General features: G+C 43.1%; 1 protein-coding gene across 2 annotated transcripts in view; it reads right to left on the bottom strand.

Annotated features, from left to right (window-relative positions):
• EXOC4 (exocyst complex component 4) overlaps positions 1 to 23,485 on the bottom strand; it is a gene marked incomplete at its 5' end in the record, with an annotated part of 369,114 nt that overhangs the window by 340,160 nt on the left and 5,469 nt on the right. For both annotated transcript variants that reach the window (XM_082751522.1, XM_082751523.1), the window contains 2 exons: positions 8,172 to 8,366; positions 11,428 to 11,617. In XM_082751522.1, coding sequence (XP_082607648.1) covers positions 8,172 to 8,366; positions 11,428 to 11,617 — 385 coding nt within the window. The remainder of the gene's footprint in view (positions 1 to 8,171; positions 8,367 to 11,427; positions 11,618 to 23,485) is intronic.

Below are 23,485 nucleotides of genomic sequence, written 5' to 3'. Positions count from 1 at the left end.
TATTCAAAGATAAAGCAATAAGAACGTAAATGTCTCACGGAATGAACTCCATAAAATACGTCAATAATAAAAATTACCAACAATATCAAAGGCAAAAGAAATATTAACCTGAAGGTATGTAAGACGCCTAGGTTCACGAGGTAAAAAGGCAGCCAGCGTAAACGAGAACACAAAAACTCTCCAGCTGTTAAGAGATCACTCCAAAGAAAGGATGCATCATTACATGGCAGGGACAATTGCCTTGAGCAAAGAACTTCTCATCACTGCATCTGTGATCAGGAAAGATGAAGCTTAACGTTCAGAAACGTCCATTCCCCAAAGCATAGACCATAATACTACAAATACTTCTCCTGTTTCATTAAGGGCAGCGTGGCTGAACCTCGCCACAAACGCTGCTCGACACCTCTATTCCACCTTCATTACGGCGCGTTTGCTATTTAATAAACTTTCATCAGCTTAAATGAATGGTTGTTATTAGTTGAGCTAACAGCCACGGGATAATACTCCAGAGACGTATCGATGCTTGTTGGTGCATTAACTAAGAGCAGAGGGGCCGAGGTCAAGCACGTGTCAATGCAAATGAAGCACTATTAGGCACTAACAGTTTAATGCAACAGACTGCCTCAGATAATGGAAATTATAGGATGAAAAGAATGAGATGAAGTTATTGATAAGCGTAGTAAGTGAAAAATGATAAGGTGTTGCAAAGGGAAAGAAAACTTCAATTTTCTGGTGTCTTCAACCATAGCCTAGCAAGGTGTGTGTTTTTTTTTTCAAATTAGAAAAAAAGGAAAAAGATAGAATAGAGGTGAAAAATCTTCTAGCAGTAAATAGCACCAATGCTTCTCATATAAGGAACTTACAAGTACTCTTCCAAACTTAATTACTTAAGCTTTACAATGCTCCTTCGGGGCAAACAACTAATGCTAATGAACTCTGTCATCTGAGTAAAGGTACAGCATTCAAAATGAATCAGCAGGAAGGAGAGAAAAAAGCTCACTGCTTCCATGTTTGTGCTCGAATCACTAGAACATATCCCATCCATGCAGCAGCTTAAGAAAAACAAAGCTGCTTTCTTTCTCTTCTGTACCTCAACCATACAGTTAACAGAAATCGTAAGGTTTGCCAATCATTAAAAGCTAGAACAAATTAGTTCCTTTAAGCAGAAATGCTGACACACGTCAAATCCAAAATCAGATACAACCCTTGAGGTGCCATCTTCTCAATTCTGTTTTCTGAAAGGCTCCTTTGTAATCAATCGAGTCTACAACGACAAGACACAACGTTAGCTATGGAAAGACTTCAAGGCAAGAAGTAATGAAAGCTATTACTATTTTTGCAATTCAAATGAAAGAATTTGAAGCAGGGCCAAAATTTAAGTTTTGTAATAGAAAACTTTCTATAGAATCCCAAAGTCTCTTACATTTTGTAATTAATGACTTCAGTGGAAATAAAGCTCTTCCACAGCAGTGCTTGGATCCCAGCACTGCAATAAGAAATGCAGAAACAAAATGAAAGACTGCTTTTATTGATTTTCATTGTTCCAGCTGAAAGAAAGGCAGACGGTAAATAAAATGCATACCAAGAACTCAGTTGCATGTTTTTAATGTCATTATTCCAAACTACTTACAGCCTCAGAAGAGAGCTCACTGCACCGTACTGTAATTGAAAGCCTCTCCTCATCCCACGCTACGGAGAGCCACAGGCAGCAGCCACATTCAAATAATGAAAAGCAAATTTTCCTCAACGGGTTACGAACACCCAATGTTTTCTGGGAACATGTCAATCACTCCGAACACCATTGTTGAGGATTAATGTGAACAGCAGGGGAAATTGTTATCAAGAAGGACACATCCGCTACAAGATGGGCAAGACAAGGCCAAACATGTGCTTGTGTACGTGCACACCCCAACAGCCTTTCTCTGATCCTGAGATGTTCAAGGTTTTAAGCTCCTTGTTTGACTCCCCTCTCCATAGCAAGCTAAATTCCTTGTCCTCATTCACCATCCTCCAAGTATCTTACCCATGGTTAACTTCTCATCTATTTCCTTCCCCTACGCCACCTCGCCCTTCTGACTGCCTCGGTAGCTTTACGATCATTTTTGCACAGCGTTTCTTTGTATTAAAATCTCTTCTCGTTCTGACCTTGCTCTCACACACTAGAGTGACCCAGTTGTGTTGTAAAGCTCTGCAGGCAGAAAAAAAGAAAATATCCAATTTTGTGTAAAATGCTTTGGTATGCAGACATCAGGGCTGGTCGGCATCTCTAGTTTAGACTGAAATAACCCTTATACGAGGGTTAGATTTTACTGGAATAACCCTTCTATAAGGGTTAGATTTGACTGGAATAACCCTTATGTAAGGGTTAGATTTGATTGGAATAACCCTTCTATAAGGGTTAGATGTCACACCAAATAAACTCTAAAAAAAATTACATATATTAACCCTACAGATCTTAACAAAGCAGCCTGCAGAGCTGCGCACGACACACGGTGAGGATGCAAGTGGTGAACTCTGCATGCAACTGAGAGCAACCTGATTTACCTGCAGCCCCATCTCCTCTCCCGTACAGCTGGAGGGAAGTTAATTGAACGCAGCAATCATAATGGCCACTCGCTCCACTCAGGAAACTGAACAAACTGGCAACAATGCAAATTTGCACTAAGAAAGAGGCCAGCTCTGAGCAAAGCTTGATGTGATTACTCACTTCAGAAAGAAGAACAGGAGACCTTCTACTCTTTCCCTCGCAGAAGGAAGCTGAAATAGAAGTCTGTTAACAGGGAAACAAGAAAGAAAAGGAGTCGTTGGAGTGTTCCCTGGCCTACTTCTTGAGATACAAATTACTCGCTCTCCAACTTTTTATTACTTTGGACAAAAATGCCTCAACTAAAGGAAAAGGATTTGCTCATGAGTAAAACATCCGCGTCACCTCCGAGCTCTGTAACATAACTAAGTGGGATATTAAACTGAAACGAACACTAGTCAGTGGGCTTCATACTTCCTTTTTTCCACACGATGTTCTTCTTTGCTTTGTCATCCTCTTAATAAAAAAAAAAAAAAATAACAATTTTCAACTGGGTATGGCAGTAATCCTCACTCTTATCCTGTGGATATATTTCTGCAGCTTCACCATCTTTTACCTAATACAATCCCACCCTCGAAGGAACTGTGCTCTGACAATAAGAAATCAAGTTCAGAGCAAACGTTTCACGGTCTAGCAGACTTAAGTTTTTTTTAAAAAAAAAAACTCTATATACTTTGACAAAGTGATATCAGCTCATTAAAATTGCAAAGCTAGACACTTAAAAGCCAGGAAACGCAAAGAAAGTAGCCCGAGCAATTTTCATTTAATTGTATTATGATATGACCTTTAATTACTTGATTCAACAACATTTCTTCCTTCAAATGTTTTTTAGCATTTCATCTCTTAGATTACTTAAACAAATGGAAAATATTAATTCCTCCCGATGGGCGCTGCATGGGTCAACAGCAGAGCCAGAACTACCAGATCAACACCACAGACCTCTGTGCTACCTGAGTTAATTACAAAGCCCCTCGTCAGAAAGCATTGCCCTTCAAAACAGAACCTAGCACTGAAGGAAACTGGACCCAGAACTGCTCCATCAAGCAAGAATCCTTCTGGCCGTGCCCGCTGTCCATCCTGCCGTGCCTTCTGCCTCAAGTTTTGGCTTGGCTATAGAGTCGTGTAGCCCGTGTAGGTCTTCTCATCCAGCCTCAGAGCTGAGTAATTCAGATTCCTGCCTTCCAGCGACCAAGCTCATGCTTCCAGGCCAAGTGCCAAGCTGTAACCCAGCCCCAACTTGCCTCTACCACCAGTTCTGCTCTTCTTCTTCAAGACCACACGCCGCCTTCTTATGAAGCTCCTGTTGTGTCAGAAGTCTTCTCAGCACCTGATCATGTTTTGTTAAACAGAAAATGCACATACACGTGTGCACATGCACTCAATTGCCACGTTGAAGTGGATTTCACTTCTAGCAATGATGTGTGTCACAAAACAGATCCTTTACAGATAGGCGTACAGACTCATACTTCAAAAAAACGTGCAGAAGTTGAAAATAATTGAAACTTACTCAGTCTCAAACAGGGGTTGTGTGTGCTCTGGACCATCCTAATTTCTCCAGAGCTTAACAGTTCAAGGGAGGTTGGAACCAGATGCTTTTAAAGAGTGTAATCTGCAATTACAGAACAGCAAACCCTACTGACCCTACTCACAGGAGTGCCTAACATACAGACAGGATACATGATTTTAGAAGTTCATTTGCACTACCCTAGACAGATAGAGAATGAGAAACAAAAAAGCAGCCACTTAAAATTTTTAACTTCATAGAAATGTAAGCCGTCACAAAACACCTTTGCATTTTGTTCATGCTACTGGGAAAAGCTGCCATTCTTACATTAATAATTCTTCCCAGCACTGCTCAGTCATTGCACATTAGAACCAGCAGCTGGAGAGTTTTGAGTGATAATGAAACCTGTAACAAGCCATCTTCAACCGTCTTTTCCAAACAATAAGGGAATTAAAATTTCAATTTAAATGCAGAGGTTTGAAACACGCTTCAGTGGCAAAATTACTTCAATTAATGTGAGTGGAATACAAAGAACAGACTGCAGAAATGCGATGCAGCAAGCAGAAATTATGCTATTAGTGGGCTTGCATCAACCCAGCACAACGGCTGCAAAGGTCTAATTTAGACTGTACATATCACAAGGCTACAGGCAACAGTATTAATCAGTGCTCCGATTTCAATGTGAGGGATACAAGCTCATTGTCAGATCACTTTGGGCTTTTTATAAGCCAGGAGCATCTGTATACCTTGAGGAGAGAAACAAAAGGACCAAGATCTATAAACACTCTGCACACCCGACAGTTTATTATTTCACAAAATATTCCTATCATAAAAAAGGAGAAAGGAATTATCCTGCAGCCAGTGAGCGATTACAGCACCACAGTCTTGCAGAGGTGCTGTTAGCAGGAGATGGCAAAAACCAATGAGCCCACAGCAATTTCTGTACGTGAAAAGGCTCCGAAGGCAGGTAGATTACCATTGCTTTATTACAGGTGCACTTGTCTTCAAATGAAAATTGCAAGGGTAAATGAACAGTTGAAAGAGTGTGTTCAATCTTCACTTCAGTTTTCTATGCATTCCTTGATTTAAAAAAAAAATAAATCTAAACAGCAGCTTTTTGCATCATTATTATTTGATTTCCCAGAACAGATACTCCATCGTGGAGAAAAAAAGAGTGGCATGCTGAAGAAGTTTGTACTTAGGGAGGCCTAATACTGGCTGTATCACATGGCCTTAGGCAAACTCACTTACACACACACACACACACAGTTATGTGTATGCAGGTACGTGTGTATACATCCACCTAAAAATTGCACATGATGTATTGCAAACTGATAACATATCATAAATGTGCATTTCAAAACATTTCTGAAATATTTAAGATTATGAAAGAGATTAAGTATATTCCTAAATCATGTTATTTCTCTTTTTCCACTTCCTATCTTATATTCCAGATAGAAATTTAATTATTTTTCTGGAACTTACCTATGGAAAGAGTTTTTGCTTAAAATCACAACAAGCAACCTGTCTTTTTATGCTGATTAAAGTCAACTGCATCAGTAAAAAGAAAAAAACAAACAAACAAGAACTGCTATCATTTCAACCAATACCAATGTTAACACTGAGTACTACATCCCCCCCTAAACTGAATCCCTTAACTCAGATCTCCTTCTTCATCTCTTAATTACAGCTATCAGACTAACACCTCACTCCAATCTCCTACCCCAGAAACCTGATGAAACTTTTGGCAGAACCTGCCTGCACCCAGATATGCTGCCTCAGTCCTTCCATTGCTGATCCATTTTGAGGAATTTAATGCATTTTATGGTACGCTTTGTAAAGTATCACAAAATTCCACACAATATTACAGAACAGAAATGGATATATTGCCCATTCCAGATGACTTACAGAACATATGAAAGATATATGACAGTAGCTCATATCTGAAGCAAAGTGAGAATGAAGGAAAGTGAGAATTTGAAGAAAGGGAGAATAAAATTGAGCATGTCCCTGGAAGATGCTTTTGAAAAGGACAAAAGGGAAGACTGTGACCACAGTACAGAAAGATGATTGCACCAGATGCATCATGAAAACAGGACGTGCGCAACAGAAAAGGACAGGAAGGTGAAGATCAGTGAAGTCAGTAAAAGTAAAGTGAAATCAGGCAAGAAAATATGACAGCAACAACAAAAATCCTGATAGGCTTACACGTGCCAACAGAGAAAAGGATGAGAAGACTGACATCCAGCTGTTGAACACACTTCAGAAGGACACAGAGTGAGTTTTAGAAAGTCTTATTTAAAGTAAAATAAGAGAAAATGGAAAGAAGGAAATTAAAGTTCTAGTTCGGGCTCTAGGAATAAGAGACGACAACACTAAGATTTCCAGCTCTTCATCCTGAATAATGGCTTAGTGAAAAAAGAAAAGTGAAGAGGCACAGCTAAGACTGAAGCTGTGAGAAATACAAAAGACAGTAAAGTTGACTAAGAGAATAAAAAAGAGGGCGATGAAAAGACTTAATAAAGGCGTTCTCTCGAAAAAAAAAAATAAAAATAAAAGGGAAAATGAACAGACATATCCCTTTTGCCCTCACTTCTGAATCACAGAATAGTTGAGGCTGGCAAGGGCCTCCATTCATCTAATCCAAGCCCACTCTTCATGCAGGGTCAGCTACTGCAGGGTGCCCAGGACTGCATCTATTCTGGTCTCAAAAGTTTTTCATGGGTGGAGACTCCACCATCTCTCTGGGCAGCCTGTTCCACTGTTCAACCATCCTTGCAAGTAAGGAAAAAAAAGTGTTTTCTTTTGTTCAGACAGAATTTCCTGTGTTTCAGCCCATGCCCATTGTCTCCTATCCCGCCTCTGGGCAACACCGAGGAAAGTCTGGCTCTGTTTCCTTTGCACCCTCCCATCAGATATTTATAAACATTGATAAGATCTTCCTCAGGTTTCTCTTCCCCAGACTAAGCAGTCCCTGCACTCTCAGCCTCTACTCAGAGGAGAGATGCTCCTGCCTCTTAACCATTTTTATGGCCCTTTGAAGTAGTTGCTCCAGTAAGCCTTTCTCTCCCGTGTACTGGGGAGCCAGAACTGGACACAGTACCCCACATGTCAGGACTGAGCATCGCTCCCCTTGTGAAATGTTTAGTTACTGGTAGGAGACAGCTCCAGGAAAGAAAGGACCTGGTTAAGAAACATGTTTGTTAAGCTTAGGAACAAGAGCAAGACAGACATTTATTACAGACGTTCACGAAACTCCTACCTCCACTATAAGACTGGAATGGAAAGGTGTGTTTGTAAAAGAGATGGAAATGAAGGGAAAAATACTTGAAGGAAGGGAGAAAAACAAGTGAAAAAAAAAGCTGGATATGAGGAAAAGGGATCAAAAGTCCTGATAAAAGACCTAGAGGAAGATAGTAAGAGGGAACCACACCTCAGTGGTGAAAAACACTCTGAGTAATGACCAGAGTTGTGAGTGTATTCTGGGAGATGCGCTCCCAGAAACAGGAGGGAACAGGACAGCTCTTCCATACCAAAAATGGTTTTGAAAAAAATGGTAAGATATAAAGAAAGAAGATGATAAAGACAGACATCTGGGAAATTCACTTTAAAAGAAAGGACAGCCAGTGGCAATCATGTTAGCATACAGATCAGTTCAGGAGGAGACTTAAGAACGTTTAGAAAGCTACAGTAAAGAGCTGAGAGAAAAAGCTTACAGAGAAATACCAGGCTCCAAAAGCAGTAGGACTCTTATGTGCAGATCAAGTGGGTAAAGAAACAGCTGGTTATAGAAAGCAGCAGTATCAAGGGAAGTCAACAGGTACAGACAGCTCTGAAAGCACAAAAAGAGGAGATAGTCGAACACGATCAGAGACTGTGACTTGAAGTCCAGTCGAGGAGGATGAAAACAAAACCAGAAATTTCAGTACAAGAAAGCAGCAAGTGACAAAACAAGGAGCTCAGCAGGGAAAAATAACAAATAATAAAGAAAACATAGATGGCAGATCCGCCTGTAGACGATCTGACAGCTGACCAGTTATGTTTCTTGTGGGTACTTTCCCAGGATAAGGTACCAAATCTTACCAGCATGTCTGTTGCGTTGAGGTAGTGCTTGCTGGCCATGCACTGTTCCAGCTTCTGGGGCACTTGCTTGATGTTCTCAATCTCATCCAGCAAGTTCAGGACGTGTTTGTGTTCGATCCCTTCAATCCACAACTTGCGCAACTCATCCCTCTTGCAGTGCAGCAGCATCTTGCACGATAACAGATTCTCCTTCACCTACAAGCAACGTGTCAAAAGATGAATTAAATCTGCCCCTGTAACTTGTGCTTCTAACACTAATCAGCCCTTTCCCACATTTACTCTACTAGGAATTCCAAAGATATCATAAGACAATAACAAAAAGCAAGTTCTTTAAAATTACTGGTTACTCCTTTAGCTACAAGAAACGGGAACTGTTTTCAAAGTTAAATGTTTTTAGTACAAGTTTCATATCACTAGTGAAAATTTAAAGGAAGTTTGATAACATGAACAAATACAGAATCCTATTAACCGCAACCAAAGACTGATTTGTGGGTTTTCCAAAAATCAATTCAGTATTTTGGCATACAGCAAGACTCCGATTCGCAGTGAAAGCAAATAAGCCACTGCTAATTTTTCTGCTGTAAACATTTTCCATCTGTCTAGTCAATCTTCTGGCATGTCTTCTCCTTTCTCCGAGTCACACGTCCGTTTCTTGAAGCCTGATTATCCAACAGTACAACCACTTCTCTAATACCTTCAGCAGTGTCAAGTTTGGTTTTACAAAATGCAGTTTCGATGGAACAAATAGCTGTTAGGATGTAGTTCAGCATTTCTACTACTTAACAATGAGAAGCACCTTGCTGTTTGCCATCCAGTTTGCTTTGAAGCCTCATGCCATCACCTGTCAGCTGCTGCTCTAAGTGGCAAAGTCTCTTCCTATTCCCCCATTGCCATGCCTAATAAGAAGCATCAGGAGTTTTTCCCTCTCCATTCTCTCCGGTGATATCCCTGCCTACATCCCCTGCTTTCAGGTTCTCCCAATATCCCCCAGTAAGGTCAGTATCACCTAACTTTGATAGCATAATGCAAACCAATAATCACATATTAAAACGTGGAAGCAATTAACAACACAGCTTCGCACATTGCTTTCACACTCCTTGTTTTTGTGAGAATTTCTGAATACTCAGGGTCCAACCTTTTCTCAGGCTGAACTCTCACTGAATTACACATGAAGAGAGGCTACGAGAAGTAGGCCTTGCAATTTATTTTTAAAAAAATCAGCCTTCAGAGCTCTCCAGAAGTCCTACTTCAGTTGCACGTTCTCCTACCTTGTCCATCTCAAGGCAGTCAGCATTTAGATGGGCACATCCCAAACACACAGAGCAAAATACAAACATCTGGTAATTAAGCTACACAGGACAGCCTCCATCTGGAGTTAGAAGAGACTCAGATTTCAATACAATAGCATTATTCTTTTCAGGAAGACATTTCAGTTTGTAACACAGAAAAACTCTCAGCCAACAAAAAAGCTCATCTAAGAGCGTCCTAACTCGCTGCACAAGCAAAGGCAAACTAAAATGCATGGAGAGCTCATTTCAGGCATAATCCCTCCCTGTTCAATACTTTAATTTAAAATGTTTCACTGACCTAGCACACCAGCATCAGTGGACTAATGCAACACAGACCAAAACTGGGTCAGTGAAGGAATCTCACAGGACATTGCTACTCCTGTCCCTGCAAGAAAGATGATGAACTCTCTCTACTTTTGGGAGAAGGGGAAGGAACGAACGAAATCTTTCAGAACCAACCTTCTGGCAGACCCAATTGTTTCTGCTTTATAACTCAGTTTTACATTTTGAAAGCTAGATTCAAAACCAAGACAAAAAGCAAGCCTTTCCCAACAGGTACCCGTACAAGAATTAACTGCAGAAGGTAGATACACAGAGGGATCTGGACTATCTATCATCTCCACAGGTCCTAATGCGAGTAAACGCCTGTGCAATCACCCACCTCCCAAGAAAGGGGAAGATCAAAAGACTGATACTATAACACAGATTGATGACAAACCAGATCTGGGGCCTCCCATGAGATTAGGTCAAAGCTACTTCAATACACGTTGACCAAAACTAATAAGAAAACTTAAATACCAAAAGGTTCTTCACCCTTACAGTCATTCTTCCACGCTGGACCAAAAGGTCACCCCCCAGTATGTTTGTTTTGACCTCTGCAAAGCTTAGTGTACTGTGTGAAAACAGGCCACCAGCTATAGTTTATTTCAAATTTAGCGCAATTGATCTGTGCTTTCAAAGCGCTGCGCTTTGTACATAAATCCTAGGCTGAACTCTTACCCTTGGAAAACATCAGGATGGTGTCATTCTCTTTGAAAATGCTAAGTGAATTTTAAAAGCCAGAAGGGTCAGTACGTAGCCCCAGAAGGGTCAAAGCCTCCTGCTCCTAAAGCAGTGCGGTGAAAGGTTTTAAGCTGAGACCTCCCCAGAGTCAGGAAAATAAAAAGACAGAACAATTCTGGTACCCAGTTTGCAAAGTTTAGGTAAAGCAAACCACACAGGAAGTAAAAGGCAGGGCAGGAGACCAAAAAACTAATCTACTGCTACAGCAATCAGAGCTGCAGGGAGAGAGCAGATGGAACAAGTCCACAACAAAGAGTGCCAGAGTTATTTACTGGCACACTACTAAAGTGTGAGCACTCAAAATACAGAAATACACGGGGGCACAGAGTTCATGTACGTTCACACAACAGAACTGAGTTTGGAAATAGTGCCAAAATTCATATTCTCTGAGCAAGAAGCAAGGTGATGAATCACCCAGGCTATTTAGGAGGTTGTTGGAGGCCAACGTATAAAAAACATGAACAGATTCGATGGCAAGGTGTTAGCTTAGCAGCCTTTAGACTTCAAAAACCGATAGCAACTTGCCCAGACAGTAAATGAACAGAGGGCACTGCAAACTTTTCCTCTTCTTATCCACCTCCCGTTCTGCTCTTTAATTACTTGTGCTCTCAGAGAACAAGAAGAGATCCTATGGAAAACAAACTACCAGTAAGAGATAGGCTGGGGCCACTGTATTAGGACTGGATGCATCACAGTTCGTAGCTAGCAGAGCTTTCCCAATTCAATTTTTAGTTCAGTTCAGGATGTAGCTGGAAAAAGGGAAGGAAATAAAAGGTTAAAACGTAAGCTCACATTACACTAACAATAAAAAAAAACAGTATGCAGGAAAAAAGAGGAGTTGCACACGTTTGTACGGGTTATCAAGGAGATGAAAACGGAGCAAGACACGTGGCATCACTCTTCACCTGCTTGATCTTGTTGCGGGAGTTGGTGATGCGCTCCGTGATGCTCTGGTACGTGCGGATGGCAGTGGTGAGCTCGGTGTAGTGCTGGACAATGAGCTCGTCCAAGTCCCGGTCGCATTTCTCGTAGGCTTCTTCCAGGCGGCCCTTCTCGGTCTCTCGGTCCTCAACGTCATCGCTTGTAGACAGAGTCCTAAGGGCACAAAGAAGACAAAAATAGGGTTATTTTGGAATTATCTATCCCTCTTACACATCAGTGAGGGAAGATTATTTCTGGTGAACTCTTCTGGTAAAAAAGAACAATGCACTAAGGAAAAAATGAAGCATTGTGTTTTGTTACTTTCCCCATTTTCAGATTTTTTGGAGCTTTTTCTCTTTACGCTGCACTACTGGCTGGGCACAGTATAACATCTGAAATACATCCCGATTTATTACTTACAGAGTACTACAAAGAAGGAATTCTATTTTTGACTTGGAGACCATCGCAACTGAATGCTGCAGTTACTCCTTACTTGCCAAAGCCCACCAGGAATACAACCAGAATAGACAGAAACCCATCAAAAATCCACCCACACCTTCCAATAGCCACTCCAGGGAAGCAGTGCCATGTGCCCTTATTTCCACCACACTCACCTCCTGATTTTAACCTGAGTAACATCATCCATTAAGAATATTTTTATTTATTTTAAAGCCGTGAAGTTTGAGATTCCCAGGAAGCTGTTGAAAATTTCAATTCCAATCGAAATTTTTCAGCTTGAAAATGGAAAATTTTGAAATCAAACCAGGCATGGAGAGGGCAAGTTTCTTGGTAGCACTCCAAATTTCTCAGATTTGCACAAAGATCTGTGCAATTTTCTCTCCCTCACTCTTTTCACCTCACTCACCCCCGCTGGAGATCCATCCTGCCACCAGATCCAGCAGCTCACACCTGTAGTAACTCGGTGGCACTACTGGAAAGGGCCAGGAGACAGCAACAGCAAGAAAAACACTTTCTTATTTCATACAGAGCACTCAAAAAGCTAGGTCGTGCAAAAAAGGCACCCTGAATTTTCCTTTTCCTTTATCCCTGGGACAGATAGGCACGGTCCTTAAAACCTTTTGTCTTAAATCAGCAATACAGCAAGAGAAAACTGGATATTTCATGGTGAAAAAGAGAAAAGTCATTTAGGATCAGTTGCAGTAGTTACGACCCAAACTCTGGTGTATCACAGCCTTAAGAACCAGCGTGATGGATTCTGTAGCTCTCTTGAAAACTTCTGAACCACTTTAAAGAACTTCTGAGGTTAAAATAAGAGAAACAAACAAACAAAAAAAAACATACAAGCCCTTTTGGCTCACACACTTGAGCAATGTGAAGCAAACACAACTTTCCAAGAAGTCCTGAACGTTGACTTGCTGAAAGCAAGATGCCCTTAAAAAACAACCCCAGCAGAGCATGAATGCCCAGAGAGCATTATTCCTTTTAAATTATGAAAGGTCAGCCCTCAGCCAAGCAGAGGCATCTTTTTAAGATGATGCACATGCTACATTTAAGAGCATTAAGAGTAAAACAGTAAAATAGCCACTGTTCCCAATCCCACGGCCAGTAGGAACACAGACACGTGCTAGGAGAAATAGAGAACTGCTTGATTTTTTTTAGGACTTTTTAAGCAGTTTGAGTTGAGAAGGGTAAATTTGCATTATGGGGTATCTACAAGTAGCTCCAGTGACATGTGGGACCTATGAAGGGTTAATGCTTGAGAGATTTCTGTGAATTCTCGAATCTCAGATGGAGTAGGAGCTCAAGTGCAAGAGCTCTTCCCAAATGAATGCAAACAAGGAACTTCACACGAGCACACAAGAAATGTTCCCTCTCCCTCAAAGGCAGCAGAGACGCAGCCAAAACCTCCAGTTCGCGACCAATTCTTGCCTACAAAGAGAAACAACAGGCTGTGCCACCCACGCAAGGGCTCCATCTTTAAAAAGGGAGAAGAAAAAACATTTCACAGGAGATCATCATCCCAGAAAGAGCAGCTAAAAAACTCAAGTGAGCAAGCAAATCTGCATCGCCAGATGGAGGACAGGACCACAAAGATGCTTGTCCTACCCCAGTACTGAGGAGACCAGGGGAATTACAGCCCACAATGTACAAAACCCCAAAAGACAACGCACCCAGGTGCTGTGTTTTGTTTTACGCAGTTCTCACATCTTTTCCCTTTCAGCTGGCAGCAGCAGAAGGGCTGATCAGGCACTACAGACACTGTTTGTAGGATTTTAAGTTCCACGCTCCATGGTCGCTGTAGAAATGGGAACACTTTCCAGTGTTACTGCATCAAGATTCTGATCCTGGTTGTGCATTAAATCACATTGCCTCAAAAATCACTTCAATTAGTCTGTATTGTATGCAAAGTGATTTAGGATTGTGCAAAACGGACCTGGAAAGAAAGAACGATGGTGGGGTGGTTGGAAAATCAACCTGGGATTAAGAAACCTGGATTACAGCCTCTGCCCTATGACAAATACTGTGGTGCTCAGAACATCCCCACGCTGCAGAGCTGCACACAGCTCCATGTCCAAATGGAAACAGCTGCCCTGCAGCCACCGGGCTGCCCAGGCAGATCCTCGGAGCCTGGTTTCTTCACCTCACCTGGGGAACGCACAGCACAGGCTCCTCAAAGCTGTGAGCTGCGGTTACAGGCACTGAGCACTGGTGAGACGCTCCAAGGCTGCTGGCAGAGGTCAGGCAAACACTTCAGACAAAGGAAGGTAGAAAAATGTGGCAGAAAACAAAGCTCAGCACACACAGAATGCAGAATTAAACACATGGTTTAATTCTGCAGAGAAGTCTGGGATCATGCTATAAGAGATGAATAGAAAGCAACTGAAAGAATGAATCTGGCAGTAAATCTCACTGCATTACGAGCTTTTGCAGATGAGCCCCTTCTTTGTGAAAAAACTGCTGATTTTTGCTAAAAGGCTGTGCTTCAGCATGGTCACCCCAGACACAAAGGTATCTCCTTAGGAGCTGACGTATGGTTTGAGCTGGAAGCTGAAGGATATTGCCTGTCCCCATGGTTAATGAAAACATCCATCCTCTCTCACTACGGATCGACGGAGAATCGTGGATCACTGCAGACACTGTGCGAGCTGAACCAACTTTGCCTGTATCATCAGCTAGTAAAGTTTCTGGTTTTAATTAAACTTCAAAATTGTTGACTCACCAGAGCTGCTCAGGCTTTAGTAATCCACCTGCAGTAGCTACAGGAGCTCAAAACCATTCCACAAGGTTACAGCTACATCGCTGTAATATCCGAGGAATCACAAGTCTTTTTTTAGGCTCCTTTTAATGTTTAATTCCTAACAACTTCCAGTCGTATTCATGCTTTTAAGCAGATTCAAACAGTGCCGCCCACTTGTCTTCATCCTTGCAACTGACTTGAAATTGCTCTTTGTTGAATGACTACTTTTTGCTAAAAACACTAGACATCTGCACACCCAAAACCAAAACATTTTGGAAGCCAGCAAGAAAACGTGAGGTCACAGCTGGACCCACACCTTAGAAACCACAGAATGTGTTGAAAAAAGGATGAGGCGAGTGTACCTTGGTGGTATATTTGCCTTTATTAGATGCAACAAGTTTAATCCTACCAAAGTAAGGATAGCAACTAAAAGTATCAATTTTAGTTGATATTTTGCTATTTTTCTTCTTAAATATATAGAAGAAATCTGCTGTCACCTTGAGCAGAATCAAGAAGCTTTAGGGGTTTAAAAAAAAAAGCCCATCTGGCTGAGCACTACTCACCTTCTCACACCCACTGACTAGACTCCAAAGACCTCGTTATTGAAACCACATCACAGCCAGCAGTGGCATGAAAACATCAGTAATCCTTACTAAAACCAAGGGTAACGGGAAGATGGAGGTCTCAAAGCCCCAGTTTGTCCACCCAGACTTCTGGAATCTCAGCAGCACACACTGGGAATCCAGTTGCCAACGGCTTTTTTGCACTTACAGTTTTCTGAAAACATGAGCACAGCAGCAGCCTGGAATCCAAGGAGATGAGAACACAACAAAGGCCTTGCTCTGCTGCTGCATAAAACCTTACTGTGCCCACAGCCTGGGAGATCTGTGCAGCTCGGGTCTCTTCTCTCTTCAGTTGGTCTTGGAAGCACAACAAGGAAGGCAACACCGCTGCTATTCTCTGCTGAGGTCGAGGTTTGAGTTTGGAAAAGGAAAGGCTGACAGGAGGTGTGCGTCTGAGGCTTGCAGGAATCAGAAAGGAGGTGAATCATGCAAATGCAAAGCAAATTTTTACTAAATCGTGTACCAATAGCACTAGGGGCACTTGGTGAAACTCACAGGAAATCTGCTTAAAAAGCCATAAAGTAGGTGTGCTTACACTGTAGGTAGTGAACTCCTGAATCCTGTTGCACAAATCTCACAGCACCAGCAGGTTGCAAAGAAGGGATCCAAGTGTTGCTCACAGACAGGGCAAAAAATATTGAAGGAAATCAGCTGGAATGCATCCTCCCACACCCCTAACCCTACACCTGTGGGCACCAGGGAAACAGGAGGGGCACTGGACACCACGGGGTCCAAATCTGCACAAAGACGAGACAACAATGCTCCACTCTTACCAAGTTCCAGGTTAAACCAAGCAGGACGGGGGAGAAGGGAAGAGTTACAGATGATGGTGTAACCCTGCTGTGTGTGCACACCCCAGGGATGCACTCACCAAGGACACAACCCCATTAGCAGCCTGTCACACGCTTCTCCAGCCTGAGATCCTGACCTGCGAGGGTGCTGCCTGAGTGGAACTCGACGGAAGATTCAGGCTCTGTCAGCTGCCACCTTCCAGGATTTCCAGCTGGCTCCGTCGGACCGCAGCACCTGGGAAATCTGCCCAGAATTAACACCTGCACTGGGAACCTCCTGTTTGCTTTGATTACCTGCTTGGGGAAAATATTGTGGAAACAAGCACCACCAAAATACCCTACTCATCACTTTGACCAGAAAATTTACCTGCATCCAGGGCCCTCTCCTCTTTTCTAGTTTATGAAAGGGACCACTTATTACGCCTAAAGGGATACATAACTCTACACTAAGCAAGTAAATTAAACCTCACAGTTCTTCTCTGCACCCACGTGAGCTTGCCTTAGATACCTGTAGATGATTTTTTCATAAACAGAATAAAATACCAATCCAAACCCAAGAGCTAAAAGGAGCAGAGCAGCAGAGGCTTTTTCATTTACAGTACTGAAAGTCCGTGAAGTTTCCAAAACATTGAGGTTTGGGTTTTAGGACTTGGTTGTTTCCAGTCATTACAAGTGTCTAAATCAATGGCTGGGGAACAGAAAGGCAGCGCGTGTGATGCACCCCGTGATCGTGTACTCAAGAACCAAAGAGCACGTAGAAAAAAGCAAAGGCCACGTTTTTAGGATATGAGCAGCAACATATAAATAAGCTGAAATAAAGCTGGTTTGAGCCACAATGTTGGAACCAAATGTGCCATAAAACTGAAAATGCTTCCTCTTGATTTTTTAAGAAATCGTATTACACTTTTCCCAGGTAACAACTTACTTCTTTGTCCACCGGGGCTGTAAGATACAAACTTCCACCGCATATTTTAAAGGAGCACGAGTGCTTTCAGCTGCTTACAGCCACCAGCAAGCCCTTGCTGCTCATGTTCTTCCCAAGTCACTACATCAATCTGCTGAGCCTTTGTTTCACCTACTTCATCCAGAACCACCTCACCCCCTTCTCTCTACTCCAGTAATTCATTACCGTGTATTTTTCTCCTTAAAACCCACAACATTAAATCCTTGAAGCCCAGCAGCACCTGTAAGTACAAATAAGGCATCGTGTCACTTTGAATCTGAGAAATTACTCTGTGCACCTGAATTTCCTAAGCCCCTTGGTACGGGAGCCATTTCTTTTTCTTGCTCTGCACAGCAAAGAGCAAAGCGAGGAATACTTAATATTCTGGAGATTATACAGGTTCCTGCTAACGCTGCAAAAAAAAGTAAGCCAAGGGCATCTTTGCTTGTTTCAGTTCGATTAAAATGTGTGGTAAGGAAGAAGAAAAGTCAACACACTGTTTGCCAACTAGAAAGGATCAAAATTGTTTGGGAAGGGAACTCAGCAGAAAGAACTTTGAAGGGGGAATTACAAAACAGGACGGGATTATGAAACGGTGATAAATATACATTAGCTTTTCGGAACTCCTTGAAAAGCAAAAGCTTTCAAAACACATCACAAACAGACGAAACGCCAGCCTAGATACCGAGTACGTGCGGGTTATGAACTCGGCGAGGATCTCCAGAAGGGTTCCCTCATCAGTTCAGTTGTTTTTTCATTTCCATTTTGCTAAATGAGAATCCGCCTCTCCTGTAGAATACCTGCAATTTGTACTTGGCAGCTGGATGGCTGCATGTGCCTGTCTCATTAGCGAGAGCTCAACAGGATTAGAAGAATTCCAACTGGATGTTCGTCTGCTAAGAGCCGTTTTTATGCTACAGTAAAACAGAAATTCATTGAGCCAAATCTCATTGCCTTCTGATTTTACATAGTTAAAATACAGATTACACGAATGCCAAATGCTTAATTCACTCGAGTCGCTTCCACCTGGAAAGACGGGAGAGAGGAGAAGATCAGACACAATCCCAAAGACGTTTTATCATGGGATGTACGACACGTTTCCTACAAGAAAGAAGCGAACCTTGCTCCTTCCCCCAGGGTCAGTGAATTTACACTGGAATTAGATTAATAATAATAAAAAAAAAGCCCTTTGGGACTATTCATTTCAGAGAAATTTGATCTTCAGATCACAAGCATTTCTCATCTCTGCTTTCCTGCATCCAACTCTTAACAACCAGCACAGGGAGCAGGTGGAAAGGCTTCCAGAGGAGTCCTGACACACCGTCACTCGGCGAGACGCCTGAAGCAGCTCCACATCAGACGGGAATATCTTTTTTCCAACAGTAAATACAGAAGAAAATGCGTTCACACTGAGCAGATGCAATTGCCAGCTCTACCATTTGTGTTACCGACTGTACCTGGAAAGCTGAACGCAGGAACCCCGCAGCTCCAGAAGAGCCCTGCTCCTTCCTCGGCACTGCAGATGAAGGAACAGGACCCGCAGTACGTTTGAACCCACCTTTTACCTGTTGCTTCCAGCAATCCCACACGCTGCAGTCATCAAAAGCTGAAGGGAGGTTCAGAAGGCTGGGAGGCAGGGTTTCTGACCTAGGTATGCTGCCCAGAACCACTCCACGTGGTACTTACAAGCTGCAAAGCCCCACTTGGTTCATTAAAACTGTTTTTTCCACCATCTCCAAAGTCTATGCTTTTTCGCCCCGAGCTACAAAACGAAAGAGTTTTGCTACTAAAACACTAAAGAGCTTTGAGAAAGACGCTCAGTTTTGAAATGCAGAAAATACTACAGTCCATAATCTTATTTGCAGTGGTAAGTGTATCCCGTGCTTTGAAAACACAACACATTAAGCGGGGATAAAAGAAACCTCGTTTAAGAACAACGTAATTAGCCTGGCCCCAGCACCCCAGCAGCACCAGACACCTCCACCCAAAGCACACCAAGTTATTCTCACGCTGCTGACTCCGTGCTGGCTATTTCTTTGTGTTTTTCAAAGACAAATCTGAGCTGTGCAGGTGCCTGGACTGCAGAGCTTCCATGCTATCTCACCTCTTCTGTGAATCTCCTACAGCGTGATGCACTAATTTGGGGAGGAAGAAGAAAAAAGGGCTTGCAAACTTCCCAGCATTCAAGCCCTGCAAGAAACCCGACACAGCTTTACAACGTAAAAGCCCAGAAAATGAGCCAGCTTCTTCCCAAGCTAATAAATTCCTTGTGTTGCTGTGAACTGAAAGAGCAGGAGGTTTACAAAGCTCTCCAGCAGCAAACGAACACGGCTGTCCTACACATCATGGGGCCCAACAGGTACCTACAGGAGGACAGAGAAGATCAGCTACAGAACCATGAAGCAACTCACCTCCCTTTATAACCACGTTTTTGAGCACCAAATACGCTCCAGCCCCAAAGCAGGGGTGCACATCCCAGCTCCCATTTTACTCCACAGAGACCAACAACACCACCAGTGAGAGGTATCCCCGAATTCCTCACCTCCAGATGCCCAGCCCCTTCCTTTGCACCCTTGCTGCAGCTTCCTCTGCTAGAGTGCTTTTCTTTTTTCCCCTTAAACCCTGTATTTAGTCATCCCCGTATTTTGCACCGCTGCAAACAGAAGTTAACGTTCACCTCTAGGACCATTTATTCGCAGGCCCAGGCAGCAATCTCAAAGTCACAGCTCCGGCAGCAATCAGATCTGGGACTCCACGAGAATTTCCATTTACACCGATCAGTCTCCTATTCCCCTACGAGCTCTGCATGATCAGGAGCTTTCCTCTGTTTTCTAGGGGGGTAATTTCTTTCGCCAGCCCGCTGTCAGCTTCCTACCTGCCCAATAAAGCACTGACAGGATTAGATTAAGCATCAATTTTAGGAGAAAACTTAATGCTAATGAATAATAACTGCTTCATTTCTGCAAATTCGCTTTCTCTGATGCCTCCAGCTAGGCTGGGTGGATGAACTGCCTCTTTTACCCACCCTAAAGCCAGCCCTGTTAAGTATGATTACTGCTCAGCTACGGATAGTAAACGGAGTCTTAAGCATCAATTTCATGGCTGGAGAAATTGTTTCACAGGAAGATCATTGCCATAGCTGTATGGGGGCATTATGCTTCCGTCGTTGGTTTTCTTTTTTATTAAATGAAAGTTATTAAATGAAAGTGAAAGAGCATTAATGAAAAGCTGGCACCTGCAACACGCCGGGCAGCTCATGTGGGGAGCTCCGAGATTTATTTAAGAGAGCTCAGTCCCCACAGCTGACCACTGCTGCACGTTTTCAGCATCTGAGCATCTCTGTAGAGCCCCCTTCCTCCTGTGCGCCCCAAAATTGGATCAGACACATGCAAACGTTTGGATTAAAAGATGGTAAGAGTACTGCAGGACGTACAGGTACGGTCTGGAAATTTGGGAGCAATCTCCCATCACGTCTGGATCAAGTTTTTTTTAAAAGTGCAGTTCACTTGCCTTCACCCAGTGCTGCTTACTCACACGAAAACACTCATTAAGGATGGTGGGAAACACCACGGAGAAAGGCAAGCAGAACAAATTTCAATATTTCTCACCTGATCGAGAAAATGAACATTTTAGCCAAGCGTAATTGAACGGAGCGCTGCATCACCCGGGGGAGCAAACAAAGCTCCAATTTTAACAGCAATCCCAGCAAATTTTCTGCCTCCTGTGTCTGGGTGGCTCAGCCCTGGATCTCATGTCTTGTTAAGCCTTCCACTTCCTCACCCTGAAACACTTTTGAAGCCCCAATAATACAGAGAGCTTGGGGTATCCTCTGCACACATCGAAACACCCTTCAGGAAGGAAGCAGAGAGGAGGGATTTATTTTTTTTTTCTTTTTACACCATACCAAGGACCTAAAACACAAATCAGAACACAATAAACTTCTATAACATGCAGGGACCAAGAAAAAAAATCGAAGCACAGCCTTCGCCAACACAATTTTTGACCAACAAAGCGCTTCTGGAGTTAAACGAGGAAAGCAGTTGCTAGAAGCAACAAATAATCATTTCAGCAGAGCGCTGTGGATGTCTAGGAAGACCAGTCTCCTCTCTGCAGGAAATGGCTGCAGCGCGCCAAGGAGACTTCACTATTTAAAAGAAAAAAATACACAAAGAAGAGTAGAAAGAAACCCATTAGAATCCAGTTACTTCTCACGAGGCGTCTCTTGCTGATGGCCGTGGCCGCACAGCAATTACAGCGTTTGCTTTATGACTGAGGTTTTAACCACTGGGCTTGTTCCCAGGCAGTTCTACTCACTAACACCTGCAGGCCAGCCCCACAGAACGACAACCCAGGCTCTTTGCAGCAGGAAATCCGACAGACAGCAAACAACAGCAGGTGAGGGAGAGATAAGAGGTCAGGATGCGCTGGAAAGGGGAAAAAAAAAAAACAAGATGAGAGCTGGCCAGCAGATGCAGGGGTAACTAGCTGCAGTAGGGAACAGAACACGGCACAGGGGTTTGATGGTGGTAATTTCAAGGATCATTCCTTGAATTTCAAGGGATTATTTCAAGGATAAGCTCCTGACAATGCCAAGCAGCACCTAAGACCAAGCACGCATTTTGAAGATGCCACCGTGAAACTCGCTGTAAGCTCTGAGCTAATCAGAATAAAACAGGTGAGGAAACACGACAAAATCTGGTCCATTCTGAAAATCTGTTTCTCCTTGTTTTTATGGGCGTACAGAACAGAAAAACAAAAATCCTGCATGGGGAAAGAGCCCGTCAGGGCATTCCCCTCCTGCCTGCCATGCCGCAGCCCATGGGCCACCCCACGAGATCCCACACGTGGCTGTATTTCTACAAGGCACGACAAAAACAGTTTATATGGCACCCTGGGACAAGCACGACCATCCAGCAGCCCGCTGCCTGCGCTTCTCTGTACATTTCCAGACGTTCATTAAACCAGGAGGGCTTATTTGACTTTTATAATTGAAAACTGTTGTCTTAAAGACGAGTCCCAAGTGGGGCGATCTACAGCTTCCAGCACTATTTAACCTCAAAACACACAAGCTGATAACACGTGCTGGGAAAACCTCTGCAGAGGCGCTGCAAAAAGTTGTTGCTCTATGAAACAAAACCCAGCCTGATACGCTCTGGGAAGGAGAAGAAATCCAAAAGGTTTTTAAAAATTTAACTGTGTAACAACACGCTAAATGCTTTCTCCTTGTTTTCACAGTGAGTTGATTGCTGCTAAGAAATTCTGGATCTGAAGAAGTGAATCAAAGGGTTCAGGAGATAAAAAACCTCCCTTTGAGACGACAACAAGATGCTGGAAGGAAGGTAGCCAAAAATTGCACCGTGCAAGTCAACAGGTATGGCAAACGGGCTATCGTTGTGAATTGATTATAAAATTACAACAGATCTCCCCCTTAAAACAAAATTAAAAGTGAAATCCAGAGGCCAGCACAGTCCAAGAGCCATACTGGGTGGGCATCCAGCCTCCACACACAGATCTCTGTTGTGCAAACAGGGCAGGAGCTCGCTCCTTCGCTGCGAGGCAACGCGGAGCTGAGTCTCTTCAAAAGGCTGTTAAACACAGAAAGTAAACAGAGCATTATAAAACATATTCCTCCTCTACTTACATCCTATTAATCTTTCATGCTGCTTACACAGTCGGTTAGAGCATTTTCGACAGAAATTGATCATCTTTTATCAGCGAGGACTTGCGCGAGAGCTGCGGCGACGAGGCTGAGCGGCTACAGCCACCTAAGTAAATATCATCAGGACTTTCTTTATTTTGCTAAATTAACCACCCTTTAATCAAATTTCCCCAGGCCAGTGCAAACAACGCGGGTCTAGTTAGCGATCAGCTGATTTCTGGAGAACGAAAAAAAAAAAAAGGAAAAGGGGAAAAAAAAGAGACTGCAGACACTTGGGATGACAATGTGAAGAGAAGTCACGCACTTTTACATGTCTCCTGCAGCTGAATCTTAATACAAAAATGTTCCCCACCCAGCCAAAACCCAACCAGCATCACCTGTGGATCATTTTCCACCTTGGAGAAGTGACAGGCAGCCACAAAATCCAGTTACACTGCCAGGGACGAGCTGAGTGATGGAGCTATTGCTCTGCTTGGGCATCAGGTACTAATTTTCTACCTTTTATTGGCCTATGACCCCAAAATTCAGCACTGCTGTTAGGTGAACCACCAGCTCCCGGGAGAAAAATGAAGTCCTAAGCACCAACAGGGGCAAAAATCTGCAGGAATACAAACTGTACAATGCTGCCTTGACCTGGAGGAGGAAGAGGTGAGTGTTTTGGAGCTGCTGGCCTCCCTGTGCCATGAAGCCATCCTTGTGACCACCCAGCAGCAGAAGGGCAGCCCCACAAACAGATGGCTTTGGGAATTTCCTTATTAACTTGGAGGTTTCAGCACTTCCCTGGAAGGAAGAGCTGTCAGAGGAGACATCTTCGAAAGAGGAGAAAC

This window comes from Aythya marila (assembly GCF_965140915.1).
Source record: "Aythya marila genome assembly, chromosome: 1".
Lineage (NCBI taxonomy): Eukaryota > Metazoa > Chordata > Aves > Anseriformes > Anatidae > Aythya > Aythya marila.
Note: the sequence above shows the minus strand (reverse complement) of the source record. Positions and strands in the feature narration are given on the sequence as shown.